The sequence below is a fragment of the Drosophila biarmipes genome, chromosome X (genome assembly GCF_025231255.1).
Source record: "Drosophila biarmipes strain raj3 chromosome X, RU_DBia_V1.1, whole genome shotgun sequence".
Taxonomy (NCBI): Eukaryota; Metazoa; Arthropoda; class Insecta; order Diptera; family Drosophilidae; genus Drosophila; species Drosophila biarmipes.
Genome location: NC_066611.1, coordinates 24,570,974 through 24,587,217, shown reverse-complemented (window position 1 = coordinate 24,587,217; position 16,244 = coordinate 24,570,974). Strand labels below are relative to the sequence as shown.

Sequence of the window (16,244 nt, the reverse complement as noted above, 5' to 3'; positions counted from 1 at the left end):
TTATATCGCTCAAATGAAGCGTTTTATAGGTAAACTTTTAGGCGAAGTGGGCGATTTTGGACGTTATTTGTGGAGTACTCAAAAATGAGTTATGAGAAAAGGTCTGGAAAGGTCTTGTAAATACCGGAGAAACTACTCAAAACAATGACGCATTCAGAATTCACAAGCACTTTGTAATCATTTTAAGAGGTTTCTAAAAGAATGCTGTAAAAATAAATCGAATATATCTGTTGGATTCGGACAATTTAATATAAGACACTTTTGGAAAAGTTAAAGTGGCATACTTTAAGGCACTTTTATATTTATTCACCGTGATAATTAATATTAACATTAATATATTTGGTTTTTCACGAGCTTTTAAATACTTGCGTACTCATCCCAGGCAACTTGATCGTAAAATAAGCCTATTTGCTATTTATACAACTCGCTTGATTTTCATTCACTCACACGTGAGTGCGTATCGTGGAGAAAGGATTCGAGTTATTTCCTTTACAACCCCCGCAGTCCCCTTGTCGGCTGGTGATGTCTGAAATTTCATTTCGCACGACTCGTGCATATCGAATTCGCCTTTTTTAGGGTTACGCCGACGGTCCTGAAGTCCGGGATCAGGCCAACCCAAGCCCAAGGAACGGGCGCCCACATTGTCACTTTTGCGTGCCTTCTACGTGCGGTTGATTGATGGATTCGCTTGTTTACTTGTCAAGCCGCACAGGAATGTACTTTTGGCTTTGGCAGGGGGAAAGCGGAGCTGGGAAAGCGGTCTGGGGAAGGGATTTCAAAATAAGCAATAGTCAGCAGTAATCGTGATATATCATATCGCAAGCCGTAGGGGAACAGCAGCCGCATGATATGGGTCTTTTTCTGCCTCGGTTTCGCTTTGCCCAGCCTAACTCTGGCGCCTCGCCTTTTATTTATTTTTTCCTGCTGACATCTACCGCGGGGCGTTTGCGGAATACGTTTTAAAGCCTGGCAAATGTAAATTCCGGCTCGGCGGGGACATAAATCATAGCAACTCATTGCCCTTGAGCATGCACTCCGGGCAATTGACGCCAAGACAAAGCGCTTCCTGATGGGGTTAGGATGGCCGAGGACACGGGGGACCTGCGGAAGTCGGTTCCTAAAAATGCCTAAAACACCGAGTGACACTCACGTTCTGCGGGCTTTTAAATGCGATTCAGCAGCACATTTCCCTGGCCTTCAGTGGCCGAGAAGTGCTGCTTGAGTTCTTGAAATAACACACAAACGAATAAATTCAAAGCCCTCCAACTAAATCACATTTGTATAAACAGGACATTGTGAGGTGTGTCATATCCTAGAAATTTAAAATTTAGTCACTCGATTGCCAGTTATGCCACTCTTTCGGTAGAACTTTTTAGTGCTCTTCAGTAAAATGTTGTCTTTTAATAAGCTTCATTTTTTAAAAATAAATCCAGTAGTAGGTTTTACAAAAGGGCTATATATTTTAAATTGTGTAAGGCTAAGCTGAGTTTGCTCTTCAATGGTATACAAAACTATTCAGATGAAGGGTTCCCGTATAGTGCTCTCCTCTGGCTGGCGGTGGATAACGTTTTTTGGAAACATGAGAAACTTATTTTTCCACACAATCTTTAATAATTTGCGCCCGGACACATTCCGAGATGATCTAATAAACTTGCCCGAATGTCTGCGAAATCCCATTTGGAGTGGCTCAGAATGGCGCATTTCTGTCTCGCATTTCCATTTCTGTGCGTGTTGCTGGGATCTCATTACGATTGCAGGGAAGGCGGGGAAAGCGAGGAAAGGCCCGCAGCCAGTGCTCCTTAAGGCCAAGAATACGCATTTCATTTGCAAGAAGCCAGCGCCACTAGTTTTCCCATTTCCCGACCCCGTCCAAGTAGCCGGGGAAAACTCAGAAAAGCCATCTAAAAGTTAATTACAATTGCCTCAGCCAGCGCTGCTGCAACTTTAACTGCCGCAACGAGTTCGCATTAAGCAGGGTCGAGGCGAGCGCGAAAGAGCACGTGAAAAGTGCGGGAAACGGGTCTAGCGAAGGAAAAGTACCCTGGAAATGGTAGGCCTAACATTAAATTATCAAAGAAATCACGAAATCATCGAAAAAGGTTACTAACCAACGTAGGATTGAACATTTTTTTGTTCACGAATGGTATATGTACAATGCTCAGTAAACAGATTTTTTAATTGCGTTTACTTAACAACTAGTAACAAGTTTTTCAAATTTTTGAAAATTAAAACTATTCAAGTAGTAGGACAAGAAGTTCTAAAATTTGCGTGTGAAAAGAATACATATATATAAAAAATGTTGACATATTGGCTCATTAAATCATCATTAAATCATTTAGTGTATTTAATAAAGATTCATATTAGGCTCATTCCAAATTATACGGGATGCGATAAATATATTTTCTTATCAAAGGGAGTTCGAGCTGTCGGATCCCCAGACTGAAGCCCTACACAGGGTATCCCGAAAAAGGCCAGCCCGCAAGAGGTTCGAGCCACAGCCGGGAGCAGTGCCAGTGGCTGTAGCAGTAATGCCAGAAGTAACTGGCAGTGCTAGTATCTAACTGCTGCAGTTTTTCGTTGCGAGGGGGCGTATAAATATTAAAAAGAAAATCTGCTACATGGCTACGTGCGACGCATTTCAACGCAGCCGACCCGACTCCGACTTTTCCGCCCATTTCCCCCACACACACCCACATAGAGGGTTGGGGAAAAGGATATAAAGCAGGTCGGGCAGAGGAAAAAATGAAGAGAAATTTACTTTGACATATTTTTGTGCTTAGCAAAGCAAATACTTTCATTATTTTTGCTGTTGGGCACAAAATTTCCCTCTTCATCTCACGCCCACTTTTCTCGGGCCGCAGGAAAAGCGGGAAAGCGGAGGGGAGCTGCATTTGAACGGCTCAAAACATTCTGCGGTCCACGCCCCCAACTTGAGTGGAAAATGACGGAAAATCTGGGGCGGCGGCTGGGGGGGAAAGCCCATCCAATGACCCAGACGTGGACAGCATCTGTAGTAATTTGGCAGCGTCTTTCGCCACTTCATCGCAGCTGATTTCAGATAGGTCACGGAAAGTGCCCAAAAAATCTGAGTGCGATTAGAAATTTTCATATTCATCGATTATCTGTGGGGGATCGTAAGAGCGCCAAGGGGACTCCCAAAATCATCAATCCAAGGCAAACAAGCCGTGTTGAATGTGTGCTGAAATTGATTCCTATAAAATTGTAGCTAAAATGGGCATATTTTGTATTTTCTTAAAGAATTAACATCTCTTGAATGAACATAAGTCAGGGTAGTTAATCAATAAATAAAGTCGAAAAATATTATATTGCCAGAAGATTATATAATTAAAATACCATTTAAAATAAATAGAAATTTTTGTCATCAGTAGACTTAGAAAATATATGAATTTTGTAATAAAAATAATTTTCCTCGCTAAAGTGTTCCTTATGTTCCCTTCATATCTTTCCAGATCGTCGAGTGTCTATGAGGACAGCTGAAAGTACTTGTTTTTTTTTTTTTGGGGGCGTGGCTCCAGTTGCCCCGCGCCCACGCACACGCACGTCCACGGGAGCAAGGGAGACAAGGCGAGCAGTGCGACAGAGAGGGCGAGACAGATGTGCGAGCGGCGGTGAGTGAGCGGACTCGGTTTCCGGTTCCGGGGCGTTGAGAAGGCGGTGAAGGCGCAGAAGAACGCAGGACGAAGACCATGGATTGGACCCGGTGGCAAATGGCCAGAGAAAGAGCTGGCAACCCCGGACAAGTCAGGAACAACCCTGGGCGCAAGGATTGCGATCGCGAGACCCGATTGGAGTGGTTGCCCATTTGATTCGTTGCGGCTTCACACGTAGGTTCTATCAGTCAGTCAGCCAGTCAGTCAATCAGTCAATCAGTCAGTCAGTCAATCAGTCACCCACTCAATAAATCAATCGTGCCACTGAGCTCGGTTGTCGTTGTCCCCCACATCATCAGTTTAAAGCAGCAATACAATAGCAAGCGATCAAGCCATGCACATTACTGTAAATACGCAAAACTAGTTTCATACCAGTAAAAGCAAACAAAAACAAATAAAACTAAAGTGCAGTGTTCAGTGTTCGACGACACAGGAAAAAGAGACCGCAGAGGAAACCGATTGGGAAAACTCCAAACAGAGAGGGCGGCCAAGGGCTGCCCAGCAACAACAGAAAGCAGAAGAAAATCTACAAGGTCATCAACAGCAAGTCAGCGAGAAAACCAACAGTAACAACAACAACAGCATAACGACCCCAACACTGCCAATGCCATTGCCATTATCAAGAACAACGTTCGTTCATCATCGTTCGTTTAGATTTGACACAAGTGAGTCTAGCCTATGCCATTATCACACTATCTATCTACTACTATCTACTGTCATACTATCTATCTATGAAGTCTACCTAGAAAACCCAGCTGAGTCCCAAAACTCCCATTTTAAGCCCGAAAGTAGGCAATGCGGTAGTTCCAGGCCTACTTTTGATCTGCAACAATGAGTTTTAGCCTCCGCTGGACTTTAAGTTCATTTTATTGACATCCTTAGCTTACTATATGCAACTATACATCCCTCAGCGAAATAGTTTTCAAACCCTCCCTTTAGGTGCTGTGTAATCGAAATAAATTCAAATCGACTAATATGAGCAGCTTCTTTTTGAGAAATTTTTGCTTGGCAAATATTTTTTGGTCAAACAATATGTCTTTTAGTCCGATTTTAGGTCGTAAAGTAGTCAAATCGAAGGCCACAATAAAAAGAACAATTGTAATAAGTCGTAATTCAGTCAAATCGAAACGCACAACAAAAAGACCGACTATTATGGGAAGCTATCAACCAGGGCCATCGATCCCCATCACTTTTAGGGAAATTCATTTTTTGACCGAATTTGCCATTTTTGCCAGGGGTTGTATCATCATTTTTTTCGAAAAAATTTTTAAAAATTTTGGTTTTTAAATTTAAATGACAATCGATTCGGAATTTAATTGCGAGCTCGACGAGGTATTACATTTCATATTTGGACATCTTTTCGCTATTTGTTGACCAAAATACTGATATTTTTTGTCTAAAAAGAGGGAGTATCATTTTTAAACAAAAAATACGTATTTTTCACTCGTTTTTTAGTCGTAATTAAGTCAAATGAAAACGCACATCAAAAAGACCGACTGTTATAAGGAGCTATCCACCAGGGCTATCAATCCCCATCAATTTTTGGTAGATTTATTTCTTGACCGAATTTGGCATTTTTTGTCAGGGGTTTTATCATTATCATTTTTTTCGAAAAAATTTTTAAAAATTTTGGTTTTTAAATTTAAATGACAATCGATTCGGAATTTAATTGCGAGCTCGACGAGGTATTACATTTCATATTTGGACATCTTTTCGCTATTTGTTGACCAAAATACTGATATTTTTTGTCTAAAAAGAGGGAGTATCATTTTTAAACAAAAAATACGTCGTTTTCACTCGTTTTTTAGTCGTAATTTAGTCAAATCAAAACGCACATCAAAAAGACCTACTGTTATAAGGAGCTATCCACCAGAGCTACCGACCCCCATCACTTTTTTAAAAATTTCTTTTTTGACCTAATTTTTTTTCAGGGTTTGTCTAATTTTTTCAACCAAATTTTGATTTTTAAATTTAAATGCCAATCGATTTGGAATTTAATTACGAGCTTAGCGCAATTTGTTGACCAAAATACTGCTATTTTCTGCACAAAAATTCGGAGTATCACTTTATGAGCAAATAAAGATTGTATGTGGGCAGCTCAGGAGTATTAGAGTTTTGTCTCTATATAGAAAGAAAGTATTTGGAATCGGCTGATTTTTAAGAGTCTTCTCCATACAAAGAAGTCACACGTTGGTAGCCCTTAGTAAGCGAAAGGTAAATATATTTCCTTGTTTTTAAACTTGTTTTCCTGCCTTAATGACTTAAGCTTTTTTGGTTCTTTATAATCTTTCCGTGAACATACTTTGTAAAAATCAGTTTTCTTTAGATTATTTAGTTAGATAAGCAATATCACTATTTTTACGTGGCATGTTAATAAGTGCAAGGAAATCCCGATGAGTGAATTGTTAATTAGAACTAAACACGTTAGCTGAAACAGTTTCGTGATTTAAAGCTATTCATTTAGGTGTTGCCGTGAGAAATTCAATTAATATGTTTAACCTGTTGATGAACATTTTCACTCACTTTACTAATATGAATTAATGTTTCAGAGAAGCTTGCATATGTGAATGTAGGAACATAAAGTGAATTAATATAAAATGAATAAGACAGAAAAACGTATAACTGGGGTTTTTGAACATACTACTACAGTGCCAGGAGTATGCAACACTTTTCAACAACACTTTTCAAAGTATTCATCTTTCTATGCATACTTTTAGTCTCCTTTCATTAATATTTAAAATAGCCCTCGTAGGATCCCTGAATCTTACCCACCAAAGGAAATGCCACCAAGTAAGTGATTTCGGGGTTTCAGTGAGTTACTCATTAGCGCGTCGGGCTGATTAGTGAATAGCCCTTAGTGATTAGCGACTAGTGTCAAGTGCCATCAATCAGAGTTGCTTTCGATGAATCACTTATCTGACAGCTGCCGCGAGTGCACCCAATGGGCGACACTGCGCCGGAGGGCGAGTTGCAGTTTGCCATCCATCAATTAGTTGTGCACCACTTGCCACCCACCACCCAGCTGCCCACCCACTTTGCATATTCGTTTAGTCTGGCGCAAGCCCGGCGGGCAACTGCCGCGTGTCCACTTCCAATCGCAATGGCAATCTGAAATCTGACAAATCAAATCTTGTATGCAAAGCAGCCCAAGCAAGGCGGCAACTGGCGACACGAGCGACGGCCGCAGCACAGCTAAAGCAAAAGCGACGAACAATTTGTTCAAGCATTTGTGCCAACAAAACTCCAGCACACAGGCGAGCTGGAAAGCAGGCTGGCAAATAGAAAGCACGCGAGGAAAAGCGATACAAAGCAAAGCGAAAGCAGACACCAAGCTGGGAGAAAAGCACGCTACCAAAGTAGCAAAGGCAGAAAATGAAAGCAAGCTAGGAAGTTTGCTAGCCATAAGAATTGAAAAACCGGTAAGCAAGAAAAGCATGCTTTGGTATCCAAAAGCATGTGAAACTTTAAAAAAGCGTAAGAGGAAAGAAAGTGATAACAGTTTAAGAAAGTTAATGCAGCAGCGGGAGTGACAAAATCTAGAAAGCAAAGCCGCTGAGCAAAAAAGCAGGTTAACAAGCTGATAAAAAAGCAAGAAGGCGAAGCAGGAAAGCAAGTTAACAAGCGAGCCAGGAAGCAAGAAGTCCGAGGAGCAATAGTTGCGTGACCCGCGCGTTTTGCACAATAAACAGCGTAATTGCTCATAAAGCGACTGCTGCGAATGACCCGCACGACGGACTAACCGACCGTTTACGGCAATTAGAAGCCGGTCAGGAGGAGGAGGTGACAAGCAATTAGACGGGCGGGGGGCGCGGGGCCCCCAACCACGGATGTATAAGCCGGACACGCTCACGCGCCGCGGCAGCCTGAGATCCCTGCGCAGCGCCCCGCTCCTGAGCACCGTGCTCGAGAGCACGCTTTCGCTGACCCGCATCCACCCGATCGCCTCCTTGGAGCTGCCCGGCCTCGACTATGCGGTCCACTCGCAGTCGGCCTTCGGCGCCTACGGGCTGGCCCATCCCCGGGATCTAGCCACCTGCACCTCGTTGCGCAGCGGCCTCGCGGCGATCACCGCGGCCTCCGCCTCCGCCGCCGGCGGCGTCTCCCAGTCGCAGAGCGCCCTCCTCGGGCGGTACGGCCCCAACGCCTCGATTCGCCACGGAGAGCGAAAGATTGTCCAGCCCAAACGGTAGGTCCCCGATACACCTAAGGTCACCGATAGAGTCCCGGGAACGGCGACTAGAATCATCTGTCATGAGAGGTAGCAAATTATATATTTAGAGAATCAACGTCCTCGAAAGAAGCGACAGTAAGCAACCGTTTTTCGGAGCTTAACTAAGTCCTATGTTATTACCATATATCTACCAAATCTGTACGGTCACCTGGTCCCAAAGAATCTCATTGCTACAGCTCGCTTAAACATGGCTGCTCAAGAATTCGCGAATGGGAAGACTAAGAGAAGTTTCTCAGGAATTCGCGTTCTTAACAAAAGTAAAAGAACTCCTCCATGGCTGCTCAAGAATTCGCGTCATCAGCGAAGCTTACTCCATAATTTATAAAGCTCTTCTTTTTGTTGCCCCCTTTTATTGATTTGTTTACTGTTTTGCTTTCTTGGTAATAGATCATTATAAAACGAATACGCAATATACTCAGGTGTCTGTTGATAAATTGGTTAGTGATTGCCAGGAATTTCTCACGGGACGGGTGATTGGGATCAGCCATTCGGGACCAGGGATCCCAGGTGCTGGATGTACTACTGCCAGTCCCTCACCGGACTCCAGCGCTTGAGGTTGCCATCCCACGGCAGATCGTCGATGTTCGCCTGCGCGGCGATGGCGGCCTTCACGCGGTTCGAGAACTCCACGGGCGACTCGTCGACGCGCCGGGTGAGGGGCGCCATGTACCAGACATCGCAGCAGATGCACCAGGAGCTGACCACCATCATCATGTAGCGGAGCATCGAGTGGCGCGTGCTGTCCCAGAAGGCCTCACCGAAGCGGCGGTCGTAGCGGATGGCCACCGGGTGGACGACGTCGCTGACGGCGAAGCTGCCCTTCTTGAACTGCATCACGGCGGTGTTGTTGATGCAGGTGCCCTCGGGGAAGAGCAGGACGGGCGGGCGGCCCTTGGAGGAGCAGTGCAGCCGGAGGACGAGGCCCAGGGCCTCGCGGTCGGCCAGCTCCTTGCGGTCGAACCACATGTGGTGGGAGACCCGCGAGAGGGCTCGCTGCAGGATTCCCAGGATGCCGGTGTGCACCTGGCCGGTCAGCGAGTAGTTGGCATCGCACATGAGGACCAGGACGTCCAGGGGACTCGTGTGGTTGCACACGCAGATGCCCTTGGTGGGTCGGTGTTCGGTGTTGTGAAACCGCCGGATCATCGGCAGGCAGCTGGCGGTGATCCTGAAGCACTGCCGCAGGACCAGCTCCACCAGCTGCCTCTTGAAGTGCCAATCGGGGAGGTGGCTCAGCAGCACCGTGATGGCGCTTATCATGAACAGGCACAGCCAGCAGGCCGATGTCCTCAGGGGCAGCAGGATGCCGTAGCGGGTCAGCCAGCCCAGCAGCCAGACGATCCGCAGACGCCAGTTGAGGTAGCGCTTCCGCTGGCGGAGATTCCTGGTCAGGAGATTCCACTCGCCGGCCGGCGAGAGGGCGGCCACGAACCGCTGGGTCACGTCGTCCTCCAGGACCAGGCCCAATCCGGCGGCTATCAGGTCGCAGCACTGCTCCACCCGGATGTTCAGGCGGTTCTTGATGGGCGGCGAGAGCACCATCTCCGCGCCACCGCCCTTCTCCTGCTTCTGGCTATCGGTATCTCCATCGGCATCAGTGTCGCTTTCACCATCCTGATCCCTGAGCCCCTGGCCCAGGAGGTGACGCTCCTCGCGAGCCCGCCTCCTGCGGGTGACGGCCAACTGCTCGGCTATCCAGGCGAAGAGCAGCTCCAGGATCTCCAGGTAGCGGCACTGCAGCCAGAAGGAGAAGAACCACACCAGTACACTCAAAATAACCACTTGGATCAACATGACTGCAAGCAAAAGTGCAGTGTTGCGGAGTTGATAAGTTCACAAGATGAGACAGTGTTGGAAAAGGTTGCAAAATTAAAATGTAGTGATTTGTTAGTTGCTTTTGGAAAAAATTGAAAGGAAAAACCTAAGTCAAATGTATAGATCATTAAAATCGAAAAAGAAGGCAACCCAGTTTGAGTCTTATCCCGATTGTTCCTACATTTAACAAATTAAATTCCGTTTTTTATATATTTTTTTAAATTAATGTTGTATTAAGTCCTAAAGGAATAAACCCTTAATGAATAGCAACTTCAAATCAGCTAAAAATGTAAATAATTCCACTTGAACTGCATTAAGGCCTTAGAGATAACCCACAAATTTCCCAATTAAAGGCCTAATTCAATTTGGCGCCGACTTTTTGCCTTTACTCGCCTTTCCCCATTTTTCTTAGATATTTTCCTTGTTTCCTTTTTTAAGCGCCCCGAAAGACTTTTGATTTATTTAGCCCAAGACGTGGGGGAAAAAATACGAAGGGGCACAAGAAACTTTGCCGTCGTCTTTCTTACTTTTTTGGCTGCCGGTCGGGTTTGAGTTTTGGGTCTTTGGGCTCGACTTGGCCCATTTTTTGTTTTTTCATATGGCAATAATTCAATTATGCCACAACAAGGCCGCAAAATGTTTGCCTTCGGGCGACCCGAAATCACTTAAAAACCACAGAAACTTCTGGCTTTGTTAATTCGTTAATTAAATGGGGGTTTGCGACTCGCCTCCGCCGCTCGAGGATTACGCAATGAGGAGGTGGGATGGCGGGCTGCTGGGAGGCAGTTCCTCTGGCGGGGCTTCCTTCCTCCGCTCCATTGATTACATTGGCTGGCAACAATCTTGGCTTATCAAATGCAAACAACGACGACAGGCAACGTCAACGCCAACGACAACTCATTTAGGGCCGGGCCGGGCCCTTAATTAGCATAGAATGTGTTTTAAAAAGCCACTTGAGCTAAACATTCAAAACACCTACAGGGTGTTTCGCCCAGCCCCGCTCCCCCAGCCTCTTCACCTGGTTTCCCCGCTTTTCCTCGCTTTTCCACTTTCCCAGCGACAACGACAACGACCTTAGGCGCTTTCTGCGCGGGAAAGTATCTGCGTGGCACAGTTTGGCAAGTCTCAGGCCGGACAGATTTAAATACCCTGACTGCCAAAAGCGAGGAATTAAGACGGCATTTGCGACTGGGGACCGGGTTTGCCCAGGGAAAAGTATCTTCAAAGGTGTCAAGCGCTCGCCCACCATTATTCATAAGTCGGGATAGCTCAATACTTGATGCAGTATGCTGATATTTAAATTTGTTAGATATATATTTAGCGTTGAGTGTCCTAGTATTTATCAATTTGATTTTAAACATTGATTTTAGGATGAAATATTCTTTATGATTTAAAAACCGCTTAAAGTAAATGACTAGCAACCCGAATTACCTTACAATTTTTGGACAGTTGGAAAGGCATAAAATTTCGAAAAACAAGGGTTTTTGGTCGGGCTATGAGGTGCTATGATGGGGAGTACCTACCTAAGGCCGCCTATCTATCTATCTATCAGATGTATGTATGCCATATGTGCCCAGGTTCAGTTAGGGTACTCCTGCGTCGACGTCGGCGCCGCTGCGACCGCGACTGCGGCAGCACGTGACGCTCAAGTGTTGGGATAAGCATTTCCGCTCTTCAGACGCTACACGAAAAAAGCGCCCCTCTTGTGACAAAGCGCTTGTTGTTGTCGCGGAAAAGCGCGGTGGAAAAGCGCTGGCCCGGGCGCTGGGGGGCGAAATGAGGAAGCACAAAATGAAATTGTGACGCTGGCGCTGCGACACGCCCACATGACGAGGCGTCGCCACGCCCACCTGCCATTCAAAAGTAATTTAGCGTTTAAAAAACATTTTTCTGCCTGACTTTTAAAAAGTTGCGCGTAATGCGAGTCGCGTGCGTGTGTGTGCTGTGCAGGTGGAAAGCGCCTGGCAGGGAGGGGGAATGGGGGATGGGGGAAGGGGGAAGGGGGGAAAGTCGTGGAAAGGCCCGCCACTCACCTGGTTGCTGTAGCCACGTTCCGATTTCGATGTCGTCGTCTGTCTGATCCGCCCGATTGTATTTTGTATTGGCCCGCGTGGGGGAGGAAAAACACAACTGCCTACGAAATTGTTGTACTTATTGACTTTGACGTCTCACCAGCCGGCTACGTGAGTGTATTAATCAAGGGGTAAATTGCCGGGGAAAACCTGGGAAAATGTCTGTGGAAGTGCTGCTCAGATTATGAAAAACCCGCGCTTCGACGCAAACGGGAGCGCAGGATAATGAGATTAGGGAAGTTGTTAGCACTTAGTCAGGGAATGAAATAGGCAGCCGCCTTGAGGAAAATGCAAACAATGTTGCCGTAGGGATACGAAACGTTTTAAGGTACTACATTTCAAAACACTTTTGTTTAACTAACAGAACTACCTTGTAGGGCAAGTTCCTAGTGTAAGTAATAATAATAGTGAGAGAAATTTCATCGAGATGTAAGTTTAAGCAATGCAAAGGTATTAGATTTTATAAAAAACAACGTATGAGGATCATCGATTTATTGTGGGCTTAAAATATTAATTGTTTTTGTAATGCCACTTGGAAAATGCCAAATAACAAAGCCGTTTGTCATGAGAAGCAATTAACAGGCATCGCAGGCAAGGCAAAGTAAACAATCGAGTGGAATCATGACAATGGGAAAGCATTCTGCCCCGCATTAGCATAATTTTGGGGGAGCCAGGGAAATGTATAATTTCCTTGAGATTTCCCCCTCCTCTCGCGGAGTTTTCAAGCGGCTGTTCGGCATCCAAGTTAATTAAAAAAGTGTTGCCGTTTGACCCTCGCAACTCGTCGCTCGGCACTCGCAGCTCAGGCCTTTGACTCTCGATGGGCAAAGCCGCCCGCACTTTCCCATAATTGGTTTATGCCATTTTCCATTCGCGCTTCCCGGCTTGTTTGCGCGCCGCCAACATTTGCATAATGAAACTGGAATCAAATACAAGAAATGCGATTTTTAATTTTTTCTGATGTCGGGCGCCGGGCATTATAATTAGTCCCTGAAGAGGGCCCATCGCCTAATTATGTGGGCCTGGGGCTGGCCATCAAGTCATTATTTGATATAAGCCGACTCCCCGCCCTTGATAAATTACTTCCGCCTGATGGACGCTACGTGACGAAAGTTGTCATAGGAGCCAGCGCAGTCTTGAGTATTTTTGATTTGCGGCCGCATCGAGCAGTTTGCCAATCATCCATCCTCGAGGCCCGTTTATTTGCGGCAATTAATCAATTTGGCCGGCGGAGCGGCTTAGCCCGAATAAGTGATAAAGATTTATCACTCAGCCGCCCCGTTGCCGGGTCCTTAAAGCGATTTAAAGCGCCGGACCCTCGGCGTTCATTGAACCAAACATTTTGACTTTTGCGTCTGAACGCACATGAAAGGCATTCGGAAAATGGGAACTGGGAACTGGGAACTGGGAAATGGAAAATGCGCGGACTGGCGTTTAGTGTGACTAAGAGCCGACAAAACTGCAGGCGTAATAAGTAGCGAATGGCACCCAAGTCGGCCACAGAAATGCCCTTGCTTCTGAACTAACATTTGGCACTGAAGTGAATATGCACTATAATTATTTTAATTTTTTATGGCGTACAACGAACTCTTACTTTTAGTACATTATTACCCAAAAACGTAAACTACTATTACATTTTAAAGGGCCCAGTTAGAAGCCTATGCTCAGAGAGCTCGAAGCTGCAAGCGCTAAAACGTTGAACATAAATCTTTAAAAGTGAAGAGCAGAGAATATATAGTGCTCCGACCTCCGATTTCCCGTCCGCCCAGCCATTTTCCCGCCCCTCCATCATTTAGCCTGCTGCATTTTCGACCTTTTTTAAGCGGCTGTATGTGGGAGAGAAACGGGGGTCAATGCACCCGGAACACGGGGGTGGAGGGCGGAAAAGCGGGCAGGGCGGAAAACCCAGTCAGACGACTGCGACGACGACTCGTTCACGATGTTTACGTTTTGAGCCGCGCTTTTCGGGGCTTGTCAACACCATGCTCCCAACTTATTACTGCAAATTCCCGCCGAGAGAACTTCTTAGGTGCAAAAAGTTGCACTTCACCTGCTCGGGTGGGTGGTGATGGGTGCTGGGCGTGGGCGGTGGGTGCCGGGTGCTGGGTGGCGGTTCGGCGGCGTCGTGCTAAGTGAAGTGTAGGCGCAAAGGCGAAACACGCGAAACTTGTCGGTGCAATGTAATAAATTTCAAAAACGTCCAAACGCTCGGCCCATAACGAATGGCTTGCCCAATGCACACGGACAGAAGCCACCCGCCCTGCACCACCGCCCACGCCCCACTGCACCGTCTTGTTAGGCCGCCTGCAATAAGTCTTTTATGGCTTAGGGAGCCACCGAAAGAACGCTCTGCAAACTTTTATCATTAAAGTTGAAAGGTGAAATTCGGCCATAAAAAGTGCGCAGAGGAAAATGGGAAACGGGCGAAATCGTAAACGGTAAGAGAGTGTGGAAAAACTCGCGAAACGTGACTCACAAAATCCGCTCACGTGACCGAGTCAATAAAGTGTGCAAAACATTCGCGAGTAAATGAATTTCCCTTGCCCTTGCCCCTCCTGGTGTCCGACTTGCTTCGTGTCGGTGCAATTTTACTTGCCCAACACTGTGCCAAGCTTCAGTTCCGTTTGCCAACACTGTTACAAAATGGTCCTATCTGAGGTTGTTTTGTTGGTATTTGAATTTGTTTACGGGGTGCCTGATTTTATGTGTCTATTGTGTTCCTAAAACCTATCTTAAAATTTGAAACTTTCCAACACTCTAAATAATAATTTTATAGAGCGGTGGTTTTCCCGGTGCTTTAAGGTTTTCTAATAATGAAGCCCAAAAACTGTCTGCTTTTCTGGAATGCCTCTGCAATTTCCAAACACATGTATTACCCCTAAACGTGCTGGAAATCGTGTAATACCTTCGAAATTGTTATCGCCCCCATGTGCTTCCCCAATCCCCACATCGATCATCGTGACCCCGGTTGTCGAACTTGACTTTGCCACTTGCTCGGCTCTCGAACGCTCCATTGTGGACTCTTCCCAGGCACTTTGGCAGCACTTGCTCCGATATCTGCGGGGTTTCCCTGCCTGCTGATGGCTTTTCCAGCACTTCCCAGTGCGTTTAGGTAACTGAACTCGCACGTACTGCCACCCCCTCGGAGTGGAGCTCTCCCCATTTCCCCGGCTGCCCCACTTTATTTCATTTCATTTCCTGCCATTTGCAATTTTCCATTTCGGGTGAGCTGCCAGTGCACATTTTATTGATTTCGAATGCAATATTTTCGGCTTGAGGGACGACGGCAGTGGCAATGGATGGTGGATGGTAGGATTTAGATGGCAAATATTCGTGTATGGGTCCGGGTCCCTTTGCCCTGCTCTTTTCGCTCCGTTCCGGCAATTTGTTAATTGTATTTCATATGCAAGCGTCGCATGCATTGCAAATTTTATTAGCCGCCCTGCCAGGGCAAATATGAGCTGGGCGCCTCTTTCGGGGGCCACACACAATAAATTGAAACATAAATGGAAATCAACTTAAATATGCATGACATGTAAATAAAGCGTGTGGAATCGATGCCTTCGAGGGTTGGGCGGGCGTCCTTCGTCCCTTCTGTTTAATTCTGTTAAATATTTGTGCATACTCTTTGCGTTTTTGGCCTGTCTGACAGCCGAGGGCAAAGTTTCCTTGTCATTTGGGCTCGGGCCTCGGGAAATGCAGGCTTGCACTTACACTTCAAATAAACATGAACAGACATTTTTAAAAGCAATGCAAATTGCGGGAAACGCGCGAAAGGGGAACAATATATAGCCTGAGAGTACTTTTCGTTATCATTTAAAATGTTGCTTAGTGCAGATGGATTGATTTCTTATTTTTAACATACGACTATGCACATTATTTATATATTTTCTTTAAAATGAATGACTTTTGCCTCAATTAGGTTGTCGTCCTGCGCCTTTAAGCTGGATTTACTTACATCCTTCAGGTCCTTGTGCTCGTGCTATGCAAATTCCAAATATTACTTGCAAAGTAAACCCGAGAAAAGGGGGGGACAGCGAGTGAAAAGAAAACCAAACAAAAGTACACACAAAAGTTTAGGTTGGCATGAAAAAAAACACATAACTGCAAATATTTTCCTACGCTCGTATGAAATGTAAGCACGTAAATACCAGTACTTGCACACACACACACACTGGTGCGTCGGAAAAACACCCACAGACATGCATAACTTTGCTGCAGTCGCTGGGAATATAAGAAAGTGGGAAAAGCGGGGATTTTCCCCGAAGACAGCTGCGCGACGACGAGGGCCGCTTCAATAGTAATCCAAGGCAACATGAATGTCTTGTCGAAATCAAATTTATATTTTTCGTAGCACACTTTTTGGGGACCCTCGCTGATGAAAAACTTTGCCTAAATCGCTGGAGTCGCCTCTCTCTCGCCGAATTTTCTTTTTGCTCAAATATTAATAACAAC

General features: G+C 45.7%; 2 protein-coding genes across 6 annotated transcripts in view; one reads left to right on the top strand and one right to left on the bottom strand.

Moving 5' to 3' along the window:
* LOC108027540 (innexin shaking-B) overlaps positions 1–16,244 on the top strand; it is a 153,982-nt gene that overhangs the window by 88,292 nt on the left and 49,446 nt on the right. For 3 of the 5 annotated variants that reach the window (XM_050890639.1, XM_050890640.1, XM_050890642.1), the window contains one exon: positions 3,471–3,629. In XM_050890639.1, coding sequence (XP_050746596.1) covers positions 3,616–3,629 — 14 coding nt within the window. In that variant the 5' untranslated portion in view covers positions 3,471–3,615. The other 2 variants (XM_017098989.3, XM_017098985.3) reach the window with 2 other exon arrangements.
* Positions 8,233–11,909, bottom strand: LOC108027539 (glycerol-3-phosphate acyltransferase 3). Its single transcript, XM_017098984.3, has 2 exons — positions 11,751–11,909; positions 8,233–9,698 (listed from the first exon to the last, which is right to left on the bottom strand). The coding sequence occupies exon 2, from the start codon at positions 9,694–9,696 to the stop codon at positions 8,422–8,424; it is 1,275 nt and encodes a 424-aa protein (XP_016954473.1). The 5' UTR covers positions 9,697–9,698; positions 11,751–11,909; the 3' UTR covers positions 8,233–8,421.